The sequence below is a fragment of the Leucopleurus acutus genome (genome assembly GCF_964270905.1).
Source record: "Leucopleurus acutus genome assembly, chromosome: 14".
Taxonomy (NCBI): Eukaryota; Metazoa; Chordata; class Mammalia; order Artiodactyla; family Delphinidae; genus Leucopleurus; species Leucopleurus acutus.
In genome coordinates, this window is record NC_139156.1 from 15,145,710 (window position 1) to 15,160,619 (window position 14,910).

General features: G+C 35.8%; 1 protein-coding gene across 2 annotated transcripts in view; it reads right to left on the reverse strand.

Moving 5' to 3' along the window:
• Positions 1-14,910, reverse strand: part of ATRNL1 (attractin like 1) — a gene marked incomplete at its 3' end in the record, with an annotated part of 683,994 nt that overhangs the window by 521,088 nt on the left and 147,996 nt on the right. For both annotated transcript variants that reach the window (XM_082854377.1, XM_082854378.1), the window contains exons 16-17: positions 11,934-12,147; positions 10,032-10,220 (exon numbers count right to left, since the gene is read on the reverse strand). In XM_082854377.1, coding sequence (XP_082710503.1) covers positions 10,032-10,220; positions 11,934-12,147 — 403 coding nt within the window. The remainder of the gene's footprint in view (positions 1-10,031; positions 10,221-11,933; positions 12,148-14,910) is intronic.

Here is a 14,910-nt window from a genome sequence, read left to right on the forward strand (position 1 = left end):
GACTGGATGTAAGAAAGTGAAGAATGAGTACCATCTCCTATATTTCCTTAATAATAAATTTAAAAGGAAGAATATTCTTTGCGTCACTGAACACAAGTCAATGTTAACCCTGTAGATAACTAATTCAGTGACATGAACATACTTCTTTTTGAAATTTTTTAAGCAGTAAATGGTGTTAAACGGCACTTCATTTAAAATACCCTTAGATAACTGAACATTTTATATATTACCATACTCCTCCCTAGACTTTTTGCTGTGAAATATTTCTCTTTTATCTGCGATTGTAGCTAGCCCACAGTATCATTGACTAGATTATTCTAATTGTCTTCAAAACTATATTGGGTTGCTATGAAATCAATGGGGAACAATGTAAAATATCAAATTAGGTATGCTATCTTGACATTCTAATTTACTATCATGTGATGAATTGAAGTAAATCTTTACTAGGTCACACCCAAAATAAATCTAGGCTTTATATTTATAGTCTATAGATATCTCCTAGGAAAATAAAATTTATTTTAGGATTACCTTTTTAAGGAAAGATAACCAATCAAATGTCTTGAAGAAGCATAATGTACAATTAAACCTAAACTATTTTCAAACACAACATACCTGTTATTGCTTTTCAAACAACTGGGTAAATCTTAGATGAAAGAATCCTGCCTTTCTTACACTGACTAAATGACAAACTATTAATGGTGTCTTTATCTATTAGACTTTAGGCTTTAATAATGAATTACAAAATGTCATCTTCAGAGCAACGTTCTATTCTCTTATGTTTTATTTTAGGTATGAAACTATTACAAAAGGAAATGTTGGTTTAGTTATTACTCAAGAGTGGAGAGTTGGGCTTCCCTGGTGGCACAGTGGTTGAGAGTCCGCCTGCCGATGCAGGGGTTGCGGGTTCGTGCCCTGGTCCCACATGCCGCAGAGCGGCTGGGCCCGTGAGCCATGGCCGCTGAGCCTGCGCGTCCGGAGCCTGTGCTCCGCAACGGGAGAGGCCACAACAGCAAGAGGCCCGCGTACAGAAAAAAAAAAAAAAAAAAAAAAAAAGTGGAGAGCAACATGCATTGCTGAAAAATTAACAGAATATTCATTCTTTAGTTTGTAACGGAGACTAAAAATCTGAGACTCTAATGTTTTTTCTTTTCTTACGGAAAACAATAATATAGGAAAGCTTTTGTAGGCTGTGCTATTTTGAGTAAGTTATGGCTAGTCTGAAGACTATGTATGAGCTATAAGTAATTAGAGCAATTATTTTTATTTTATTTTATTTATTTATTTTTGGCTCTTTGAAAGATTAATTCTAACAGGTCCTCGCAGTGAATATCAAAGAAAAACCCCTTTGTGATTCCAGTATGGGAGGGGAAAAGGAACAATTTTGAGATATGCCAGAGCACTGTTTTTCTTACCAAGGCCTGGAGAAACAATTCAACAGAGCCTAAACTACTGGGGTTTTATCAGAGCCTAACTGACCTGGCTAAAGGGAAATAACCAACTCTAACCTGCTCTAGTCTTTCATGTGGGGGGAAGAGAAATATACAACTCCAGCTCCCTCCAGCCATGCTGTACCACCTAAGAGTGGAAAAAAAGACTGAGTACCATTAGTGAAGTGAAGTTCACAGAACAGTATGGGGCACAGGCTCACCAAAAGAATGAGACCTAATCACAGGACTGTAGACTTCTTCCCCTCCCGCACAACCTACTACTACATTACCAAAAGTCTATTTACAGTAGTTTCTTTCAATGTTTGTTGGTTAAAAACATGGAAAAGAATTAAACGTTAATAGAGAAGGAGTTTGTTTTCCATAAGGAGTGGGTCACTGCCAGGTAAATACTATTTCCAAAAAACACAAGGGCTCCTTGAGGCAAAGTAAAATGCCCCTCTTCCTTACAAGGATATATAGGGTATATAATTTTAAAAGCTATGGAAAAAAAAAAAAACTGCTATTAGACATCATCAGTTCAAATGAGCTATATATATAGCCACGGGGAAGGCAAATGTGACAATAGACATAACAGTGAAAGAAAAGACCTATGGAAATGAAATATCCAGCAGACTAGACTAACTGCTCAAGGAACAAACTGCAGAAGTAGAAAATAAGCCTCTATAACAATCAAGAAAACAAAAGAAGCAAAAGATCAAAAACAAGAGATGCCAAAGCAGGACTGAAGAAGTAACCTGTGCATGCCTAGCTGACAATCCCACCAGCAGCAGTTATCATCATTTAGTTCAGCAGTGGTAAAAATGCAATTCATACCTATGTTCAAATAGTTAATCATTTTAAATTTACCCTTCAAAAAATGAAGTTACAATTTTTACAGTGGAGGGTTCTCAAAAAAATTCATTCTCAATAGATAAAAAGCCCCAAATTTGGGCTTCCCTGGTGGCGCAGTGGTTGAGAGTCCGCCTGCCGATGCAGGGGACACGGGTTCGTGCCCCGGTCCAGGAAGATCCCACATGCTGCGGAGCGGCTGGGCCCATGAGCCATGGCCGTTGAGCCTGCACGTCCGGAGCCTGTGCTCCACAATGGGAGAGGCCACAACAGTGAGAAGCCCACGTGCCACCAAAAAAAAAAAAAAAAAAAAAAAAAAAGCCCCAAATTTTTAAAAACCATAAAAAAGGAAAAATATCTGAATCTCACTTAGCAAACAAAGAGATGGAAAGTACAAGTGAATTTAAGAGATATTAAGCTTGTAGGTGGATCAAGATGACAAAGTGGAGCTCACCTACAAACACATCAAAAATACATCTACAGGTGGAACGGTTTTCACAGAAAACTAACTGGAAATTGGCAGAAGATCTCTTATATCACCAAAGCTGTAAGGAAGATCCCCAAGTAACTTGGTAGGACAGAAAAAAAAAAGGCATCAGGACAGATCCAAGGCCTGTGGGAGGAATCTGTGAAGGAGGGAGGGTACACATGGGCAGGTCCTTGCCCTGAAAAGCCCCCCTGCAAGCTGGGAGGAGCCTGGACTCTGCTCAGAAAGAGCATGCACCTGCTGGCTTCCTAGCTATCTGTGCAGACAGACCAGTGCTGACAGCTGCCACCTAACTGGACTTCCTGCAAGGGAAAATCCAGCAACCTAGGATACTCTACCCAGCAAGCTTATCATTTAGAATAAAAGAAGAGATAAAGAGTTTCCCAGACAAGCAAAAACAAGAAGAATATAGCAATACTAAACATAACCTAAAAGAAATATTGAAAGCTCTTCTCTAAATAGAAAAGAAGCAAGAATCTATAGGAAAGGGAAAATCACAATAGGAAAGACAAAAATATAACAGGATTGATCACTTAAATAAGCCAGTACATAAATTTAAAAACAATCAAAAAAATTTTTAGAAGTGATTATAACTACAATTAACAGCAAAAGGATAAAGACAAAGATGTAAGATAGAACGTCAAAATCACAAAATGTGGGGGAGGGGAGTACAAAACTATAGATTTTTAGAATGTGTTTGAACTTACATTACTATGTCTAAAGCAAACAGATGTAGTTATGGGTTAACATACTTCAAAACCAGAATAATCACAAATTAAAAACATACAGTAGATTCACAAAAAAGAAAAAGAAACAACATAATACAATAGGAAACCATCAAATCACGAATAGAAAAATATAAAGAAGAAATGGACACAGAAGTACTATAAAATCAACTAGAAAACAAGGTTTAAAATGGCAATAAATACATATTTATCAATAATTAGCTGAAATGTCAATGGAATAAATACTCCAATCAACAGACACAGAATGGCAGATTGGATTAAAAAACAAGAACCTACAATATGCTGCCTACAAGAGACTCACTTTACGGCATATAGACACATATTGATTGAAAGTGAGGGGATGGAAAAAAATATTTCATGCAAATGGAAACAACAAGAAAGCGGGGGTAGCAATGCTCACATCAGACAAGAAATACTTTAAAAGAAAGTCCATAAAGACAGACAAAGAAGGACACTATATAATGACAAAGGGATCAATACAAGAAGAGGACATCATACTCATTAATATATATATGCACCCAATATACAAGCACCTAAGTACATAAAACAAATACTAAGAGACATAAAGTCAGAAAGTAAGAGAAAAATAAAGATGGTAGGAGATTTTTAACACCCCACTGATATCAATGGACAGATCTTCCAGACAGAAAATCAATAAGGCAACAGAGACCCTAAATGACACAATAGAACAGTTGGCCTTAATTGATATCTACAGGACACTACATCCAAAAAGACCAAAATACACATTCTTTTCAAGCACACATAGAACATTCTCTAGAATAGACCACATACTAGTATACAAAACAAGCCTCAACAAATTTAACAGGATAGAAATTATTTCAAGCATCTTTTCTGACCACAATGGTATGAAACTAGAAATCAACCACAGAAAGAAAAATGGGGGAAAAAGGATCACACGAAGACTAAAAAGCATGCTATTAAAAAAACCAATGGGTCAATGATGAAATCAAAGAGGAAATCAGAAAATACCTCAAGACAAATGACAATAAAAACACACTGACAAAATCCATGAGAGGCAGCAAAAGCAGTCCTAATAGGGAAGTTCATAGCAATACAGGCCTTCCTCAAGACACAAGAAAAATCTCAAATAAACAACCTAACCTACCACCTAAAAGAATTAGAAGAAGAAGAATAAACAAAACCTATAGTCAGCAGAAGGAAGGAAATAAAGATCAGAGAGGAAATAAATAAAACAGAAATCAAAAAACAATAGAAAAGATCAATAAAACCAACAGCTGGTTTTTCACAAAGATAGAATTGAAAACCTCTAGCCAGGCTCACCAGTAAGAAAAGAGAGAGGACCCAAATAAACAAAATAAGAAGTGAAAGGGGAGAAGTAACAACTGACACTACAGAAATACAAAAAGTCATAAGAGAATAAAAGAAAAAGGCATAAAAATATGAAGAGTTATATGCCAACAAACTGGACACCCTACATGAAATGGAAAAGTTTCTAGAAATACACAGCCTACCAAATTTGAGGCAAGAAGAAACAGATAATTTGAATAGACTGATCACTAGAAGTAAAATAGAATCTGTAAAAACAAAACAAAACAAAACAAAAACTCCCTGCAAACTAAAGTCCAGCACCGGACAGCTTCACTGGGGAAGTCTACCAAACATTCAAAGAAGAATTTATACCCATCCTCCTCAAACCATTCCAAAAGAATGAAGGGAAGGGACACTCCCAAAGTCATTCTATGAAGACACCATCACTCTGATACCAAAACCAGACAAAGACATTACAAAAAAAGAAAATTACAGGCCAATATCTTTGATGACTATAGATGAGAAAATCCTCAAAAAAATAGAAAACTGAATCCAACAATACATAAAATGAATCATACACCATGATCAAGTTGGATTCATTCCAGGGTGGCAAGGATGGTTCAACATACACAAGTCAATCAATGTGATACACCCGATCAACAAAAGGAAAGACAAAAACCACATGATCATTTCATTACATGCAGAAAAAGCATTTGATAAAATTCAACATCAATTCATGATAAAGACTCTCACTAAACTGGGTATAGAAAGAACATATCCCAACATAATAAAAGCCATTTACAACAAACCAAAAGCCAAAATAATATTCAATGCTGAAAAGCTGAAAGCCTTCTCACTAAATTCAGGAACAAGACAAGTATGCTCACTTTCACCACTTCTACTCAACATTGCACTAGAAGCCCTAGCCACAGCAATCAGACAAGAATTGGAAAGAAAGACATAAAACTGTCATTATTTGCAGATGACAGTATATGCTATATATAGAGAGAACCCTAAAGACTCCATACAAAGACTATTAGAATTAATAAATGAATTCAGCAAGGAAGCAGGATACAAGATTAACATATAGAAATCTGTTGCATTTCTTTACACTAACAATGAAATATCAGAAAGTGAAAGTGAAAAAACAATCTTGTTTAAAATCACATCAAAAAACTAAAATACCTAGGAATAAACTTAACCAAGGAGGTGAAAGACCTATATACTGAAAACTATAGAACACTGAAAAGGAAACTGAAGATGATTCAAAGAAGTGAAAAGATATCCCATGTCTTTAGATTGGAAGAATTAATATTGTTAAAATGACCACACCACCCAAACCAATCTATAGATTTAATGCAATCCCTATCAAAATATGCATGGTATTTTTAACAGAACTAGAACAAATAATCTTAAAATTCATACTGAACCACAAAAGATCCAGAATTGCCAAAGCAATCCTGAGGACAAAGAACAAAGCTGGAAGCATGACCTTCTCAGACTTCAGACAATACTACAAAGCTACAGTAATCAAAACAGCATGGTACTGGCACAAAAACAGACATATGGATCAATGGAACAGAATAGAGAGCCCAGAAATAAATTCACACACCTACAGCCAATTAATCTACGACAAAGGAGTCAAGAATACACAATGGAGAAAAGACAGTCCCTTCAACAAGTGGTGCTGGGAAAGCTGAACAGCTACATCTAAATCCATGAAATTAGAAAAATCCCTCACACCACATATAAAAATAAACTCAAAATGGTTTAAAAACCTAAAGATAAACATGACACCATAAAACTTCTAGAAGAGAACATAGGCAAAACATTCTCTGACATAAATCATATCAATGTTTTCTTAGGTCAGTCCCCCAGTGCAAAAGAATTAAAAGCAAAAATAAACAAATGGGACCTAGTCAAACTTAAAAGCTTTTGCCCAGCAAAGGAAATCATCAACAAAATGAAAAGACAACCTATGGAATGGGAGAAAATATGTGCAAACAATGTGACCAACAAGGGGTTAATATCTAAAATATACAGACAACTCATACAACTCAATAACAAAAAAAACAAACAACCCAATCAAAAAATGGGCATAAGACCTAAATAGACATCTCTCCAAAGAAGACATAGAGATGGCCAAAAGGCACATGAAAAGATACTCAACATCACTAATCATCAGAGAAATGCAAGTCAAAGCCACAATGAGGTATTACCTCACACTGGTCAGAAAGGTTATCATCAAAAATTCTACAAATAATAAATGCTGGAGACGGAGTGGAGAAAAGGAAACCCTCCTACACTGTGGACAGGAATGTAAATTGGTGCAGCCACTATGGAATACAGTATGGAGGTTCCTTAAAAACTAAAAACAGAGCTACCATATGATCCAGCAATCCCACTCCTGGGCATATACTCAGAAAAGACAAAAATACTAATCTGAAAAGATACATGCATTCTAATGTTCATAGCAACACTATTTACAACAGCTAAGACATGGAAAAAACCCAAGTGCCCATAAAGAGATGACTGGATGACTGGCTTAAGAAGATGTCGTGTCATAAATAAAGAATGAAATATTGCCATATGCAGCAACATGGATGGACCTAGAGATTATCATATTAAGTCAGACAGAGAAAGACAAATATTATATGATATCACTTATATGTAGAATCTAAAAAAAAACGAATCTATATACAAAACAGAATCACAGACATAGAAAACAAACTTACGGTTACCAAAGAGGAAAGGAGGGGGTGGGGGGGAATAAATTAGGAGTATGGGATTAACAGATACAAACTACTATACATAAAATAGATAAGCAACAAGGATTTACTATACAGCACAGGGAACTATAGTCAATATCTTATAATAACCTATAATGGAAAATAATATGAAAAAAAGAATATATATATGTATATATATATAACTGAATCACTTTGCTATATACCTGAAACTAACACAATATTGTAAATCAACTATACTCCAATAAAAAAAGGCAAAAACAAGAGATATTGATATATATCCAAAAATTCCAATGACTATTTTAAGATTTCCAATAAGAGTAAATAGAAGAAAACAAATAATTTGACATTAAGGAACATTTTTAGCAGATGACGGAAAACTACTCTCCAAATTAAGAGCGAATGAGAATCCATTTTTGAAATTCACATCAACTACTGTAAAACTGAATTCAAATAAACTGCAAATTTTTGAATGCCAAGAATAAAGAGAATAGTCTTAAAAGCTCTCAAGGAAAGGAAAAAAAAAGATGTCCCACAAAAGAATGAAAATTAGATTGGCATGAAAATTCTTATCCACAACACTGAATGCTAGACCTTCTAAGGAAACAACTTATTTAGAACTCCACACCCAGGCATTTAATCATTCAAGTGAACATGAAAAATGCACTTTTAGACATGCAAAGACTCAAAAAGTTTACTAGTCACAAATTTATTTGGAAAGAATTACTGAAGACTATTTTCCAGAAGATGAACAAATGAAAAGAATGGAATATAAGAAAGATTTGTGAATGGAGAAGACAACTTAGACTTAACTCTAAATAATTTTTAGAAAGTTCTTAAAAGTTTAAGAGCTTGGAGACTTTCCAAGTTCCTTTTTCCCTACCTTTTAGCCTTTTTGTATTGTGAAATATAACACACATACACAGAAGTACATAAAGAAAAATGTGATACTAATAAATTATTTTAAATGAATACTCTGTACCTGCATGCAGCCTAGAAGCAGAACATTGCCTCCTTTGTACCCTTTTCCTAATCAGCACCACTAATCTTTTCCAGCAGCATCCACTATCTGACATTTATAAGAATAACTTTTTACCTTACCCTACAGTTCTACCTAAAAAATTCATTCCTAAACAATATAGCATAGTTTTGCCTATTTTCAACTTTATCTAAATGGGTCATACGTATATGATCTTTTGTGAAACAAACACAACAATCAAGGCAGGAGAAGCTGAGCAATGTCTCAACTCCCCACAAGTCTCCAGGACTGGTATTTCAACCTTCCTCAGCAGCTGGCTCCTAGTTATAAGACGTTTTCTGTGCTAACAAGACCATTTTATGCCTGCAACACCCCCTTGTCACACACTTGATCACGTACGTCCCCATTCCTTATCAAAATTCCTAAAATGGGATAGCAACAGGGAGCTCAACCCATAACAGGTCCAGCCATACTCATCCCAGGAACACCTCTCCACTTGATGCCAAGAGCCTGGAAGAATAAATGCACACAACAGCTACAGCCTGCAAGCTCTAGCCTACACTGTGGCAATTACCACTTTGTCCCAGCTCTTCAAGCAACACTGGTGCCCGACATGGAACAAATATGGATTTGGTTGGGTCCCTAGGGGAAGGAAACATCCTCCCTGGGAGTAATGTAAGGTCTGGAAGAGATAGTTAGTCTCCACCTGTATTGGCTTAAGCAGCTGCCTCTAAATGAGGCACTCATCTGAGCAAGAAGGGCTTATAACTGGATGACCATGCTGCCTCATAACTACACAGTACCTAGTAACACAGACTGTCAGGTGCTTCCTCATTCTATAGTCCTTATAGAACATGAGACCAGCATGAGGCAGGGTCTTCCCCCGAAGCACAACCCACAGTAAGTTCAGTACTGGCCTGATGACACAACTTCCCATGTGACGCCAAGATTATACATCTTGCATTTGTAGCAAATATACCACCACTGATATATCCTTGCCAAAAAACTACTTAACTTTTAATATAATCATGAGGAAACAATTAGACAAATCCAAGTTGGGAAACCTACAAAACAACTGGTGTAGGTTCTTAAAAAAAAAAAAAATCACAGTTATAAAAAAAGACGACACAGGAACTGTGCTAGATTAAAGGACACTAAAGAAGCACGACGAAGCAATGAGATCCTTCTGAAGTGAGCACTTTCATGAAGTGTTACTCTGTTTTCAACACACGCTCAGAGTTCAGGGGAACACAAATGTGGCAAAATGCTCATAGCAGGGTAACAGACTCAGGGGAATTCAAAATGATGGTATAATATAAATCAGGGTTACAGCATTGAGAGGTTTTAAAACTAGCTTTTACTTGTAACTAGCAATTTCAATTATAATTAGTGACAATATTTTTTCTCATTTTTTTAAACTTCCTCAAATGTTCAATTTCTCTGTCCATCACAGAAAAGTGACTTATGTTGCAGTTAAACAAAAAGGGACTCTAGAGAAATACTTACGAGAGCAGGTGGCAGTTTGCCACTCCAGACACTGTCCATATGGAAAAGAGATTATGTAGGCATTCGAGTCAACGCATCGCTTCGTGCTGCTGCACCACATACACTCCATTCCGTTGCTGGTACAGTTGGAACACGACGTCCTTAAAGAGCATGGCTTTTTGCAAGGCCTTGCATTTTGATTTGGACTAACTGGAATACATCAGCAAATACAATTATTTTATTTGTTAACTGCTTTCTAACACAAGTATACGAGTTTCGTTCATTTTGTTGTTTAGGGAATGTTTCAATTAAGCCAAGTGTGGGATAAAAATTAGAGTTAAAATTGTATGATAAGGTAAATGAGAATGAAGATGACATGTCAATACTTCTTAAATTTATTATCTAATTTGAAATTTATAATACTTTGGAAATTTTTAATCGTTTACAAAGTACATAAAATTGTATAATTTAAAATTTTTTAATAGAAATGTAATACATGACCTAGGTTTTTCTATCCATTGGCTAAATATTATGTACACTAACATTATTTACTTTTCTAGTTAGTCATAATTCTATAAACATTCCACACTTTATCAAAGCAACAAACAAAAATAAAACAGTTTACTATAAAATTTTTACATAAAATGTAATATTCATCACACCCATTAGGATGACTATTTTTTTAAATGTTGGCAAGGATGTGGAGAAATTGGAAGCCTGTACACTACTTGTGGAAATGTTAAAATGGTGAGGCTTCCATAGCAAACAGTATGGCAATTCCTCAAAAAATTAAACACAGAATTACCATATGATACAGCAATTCCACTTCTGGCTACGTACCTAGAAGACATGAAGGCAGGAACTGGAACAGATATTTGTACACCCACGTTCATAGCATCATTATTCACAATAGTCAGTAGGTGGAAGCAACAAGTGTCCATCAATATATGAATGGATAAACAAAATGTGGTATATATATACCATGGATAATTATTCATGTTTAAACAGGAATGAAATTCTGACATATGTTACAACATGGGTGAACTTGGAAGACATTATGCTAAGAGAAATAAGCCAGTCACAGATGGACAAACACCTTATGATTCCACTTATATGAGCTACTTAGAGCAGTCAAACTCATAGAGACAGGAAGTAGAAGGTGGCCGTCAGGGGCTGGAGGAGGGATGAGTGGGGAGTTACTGTGTAATGGATATGGAGTTTCAGTTTGGGAAGATGAAAAAGTTCTGGAGATGGATAGTGCTGATGGATTAACAACAACATGGATATGCTTAATGACAGTGAACTCTATACTTAAAAAATGTTTTAAAAAGTCAATTATATCTCAAAAACACTGAAGGGAAAAATAGTTAAAATTATAAATTTTATGTTATGTATATTCTTCTGCAATACAAAATATAGTATTTAAAAAAAGAGAAAAGAATTCAATATTCCTTTCTCACTTAACAAAAACCCATTACAAAAGATGGAACAGCAAGGTTTCTCTTCATTTGCCAACTGAAATAATAGATCTGTAAGATTAAAATGATTCTAAATTAGTTGTTGATCTTAATGATAAATCTTTCTTACAAAGACTATTATTATAAAAGTAAAACACATTAAAATATTAAGAACAGATTATTACTATACTGTAACTACAACCATATGTTCATAATCTCACTATTTTAACCAAGAAATAAAGATTGTATTAAACAATACAATTTTGATATTTTCATAAGTTAAGGCTGAGGTCACTAATAGTAAGTGGGGAATGTGAATAAAGATAAAATATACATTGAAATCAGCATCATAAAAAGATGGTGAAAGTTACTTCAGGCCTACATAGCATCACACCATGGAAGAGGGTAGTGGGAAGAAGGGTTGGAAACATATTTTTAAAGAATACTAGTTTACTGGACTACTTACCAACAGGTTTTTCACAGACAAGACCATCTGCCATAGAGGTACAAGGATTAGCTTTTAAGCCTGCCACGGCTGCCCTTTCTAGGTACGCACAGAACCCAGAATCATTGGGTTCACCAGGAAGCCACTGTAGTGTTGTGTTTGTAAATGGTGACATGTCTTCCCATCCCCAGTAGGATATATTGATCTTGCGTAAGCCTACCCAAGGTGATACTTTCTGTAAACAATAGCAAAAGGGACATTTTTAAAAAGTGAGATGTAAAAATCCTGCATCATATTCCTTAGCAAACAGTTCATTATCATTAAAAATTACATTTGAAAATATATAGAACTGCCTTTCTAAGGACTTCGAGTACTAAGGATAATTAACAATTCCAGCACATCTTGGAGAATTATGTATAATAGAACACTATGTTTAAAACATATTTTGTGTTTAGTGACATGACTGGGGTCATTTCTTTAGCCCTCGTGAACCTCAGTTTCCTCTTCTATAAAATGGTGATATCTGATATAAATACCTATCTTATGAGGGAAGATCATTAAAAAAAACTTAACATATTGTGTTGCTGCTACTGTTACTGCTACTTCTGCTGCAGCTACTATTACTACTGTTACTACCAATCTAATCAGTTGTGGAGTTAAGAATCTAAAGCTAAATTGACATTTTATGCACTGTGAGAAAACAGAAAACAAAATCAATGAACAGTATATAAAGGCTGAGTGAAGACTTCACAACAGGTTCACAAAGGACTAGGAAGAAGGGCCTCTCTCCTAGTTCAGACCTCTACTAGTACACAAGGACTTTAGAGCAGTTTTAGATAAATTAATGCCATCTACTTTCATTATTAAAGAGATCAAGAAAACTAATAAAATCTTTGACCCTGATGCCTAAATTTAATTAACAGAGGTTGACAAATGCCATCAAAGTAAACTTTCTTAGTGCTCTCAATAATATTTCGAAAGTCGCTTAGAAACAAAATATATGCTGTATTTATATACCTTATTTTAATCATTACTCAATTTTAAAATATATTATTCTAATGAGACTGAAAAAATAATGATATATTCTTGGTCCAAGGTACTCTCTTTACAAAATTTTTTAGATTATGAACACCTCTTTTTCTTTCCTTGTTTCTGCTTTAGAGTTATGCTTTTCTTTCTGAGATTTTATTTTTCATTTTTTCTAGCTTTCTTGAGGTATAATTGACAAATGAAAATTATACCTATATAAGGTATATGTTTTTTTTTGGTATATGTACACGTTATGAAATGATTATCACAATGAAGTTAATTAACATACCTATATGTATATATATATTTTCTTTATACATCCATGTATCCATTGATGGACACTTAAGTTGTGTCCATAGCTTGGCTATTGTGAATAATGCTGCAATGAACATAGAAGTGCAGATATCTCTTCAAGATACTGACTTAATTTCCTTTGGATATATACCTAGACATGGGACTGCTGGGTCATATGATAGTTTTCATTTTTTGAGGAAACTCCATACCATTTTCCAAATTGACTATACTGCTTACATTCCCACCAACAGTATACAAGAGTTCCTGTTCTCCTCATCTTTGCCAATATATGTTACCTCTTTTTTTTTTTTTTTTTTTTTTTTTTTTTGCGGCACGCGGGCCTCTCACACTGTTGTGGCCTCTCCCGTTGTGGAGCACAGGCTCCAGACGCGCAGGCTCAGCGGCCATGGCTCACAGGCCCAGCCGCTCCGCGGCACGTGGGATCCTCCCGGACCGGGGCACGAACCCGTGTCCCCTGCATCGGCAGGCGGACTCTCAACCACTGTGCCACCAGTGAAGCCCACCTCTTATCTTTTTGATAACAGCCATTCTAACAGGTGTGAGGTGATATCTCAATTGGTTTTGATTTGCATCTTTCTGATGATTACTGCTGTTGAGCTTTTCATCATATATCTGGCTGGCCATTTTTATGTCTTCTTTGAAAAATTTCTATATCCTTTGCCCATTTTTTAACTGGGTTATTTATTTTCTGTTGAAATATTTGAGTTCTTTATATATTTTGGACATTAAATCTTTATTAGATGTATGGTTTACATTCTCTCCCATTCCACAGGTTGTCTCTTCACTCTTTTATTTTTTTTCTTAATCTATTTTTGGCTATGTTGGGTCTTCGTTGCTGTGAGCAGGCTTGCTCTAGTTGCAGCTAGCAGGGGCTACTCTTCATTGCAGTGTGTGGGCTTCTCATTGCGGTGGCTTCTCTTGCTGCGGAGCATGGGCTCTAGGCATGCGGGCTTCAGTAGTTGTGGTACGTGAGCTCAGTTGTTGTGGCTCATGAGCTCTAGAGCGCAGGCTCAGTAGTTATGGTGCATGGGCTTAGTTGCTCTGTGGCATGTGGGATCTTCCCGGACCAGGGCTCGAACCCGTGTCCCCTGCATTGGCAGGCGGATTCTTAACCACTGTGCCACCAGGGAAGCCCTGTCTCTTCACTCTTGATTATCTCCTTTGCTATGCAGAATCTTACTAGTTTGACACAATCTCATTTATCTATATTTGCTCTTGTGGTCTGTGCTTTTGGGGTCACATCCAAAAAATCATTGCCCTGACCAACGTTGAGATTTTTTCTTGTGTTTTCCTCTTGCAGTTTTACAGTTTCGAGTCTTAATGTGTGTAAGTCTTTAATCCATTTTGAATTGATTTTTTAATATGGTGTAAGATAAGGATCTACTTCCATTCTTCTGCATAAGAATAGCCAGCATTATTCAGTGAAGAGATTGTCCTTTTCCCATTGTGTGTTCTTGGCACCTCTGTCAAACATCAATTGAGCATAAATGCTTGGATTTATTTGGGGTTATTATAATGTGTCTTGGTGGAAGTCTCGTTATGTTTAATCTATTTGAGGTTCTTTGGGATTTATGGATCTGGATGTTCTTTTCCCTCTCCATATTTGGGAAGTTTCCTGTAATTATTCCTTTAAATGAGCTTTCTGCTGCTTTCT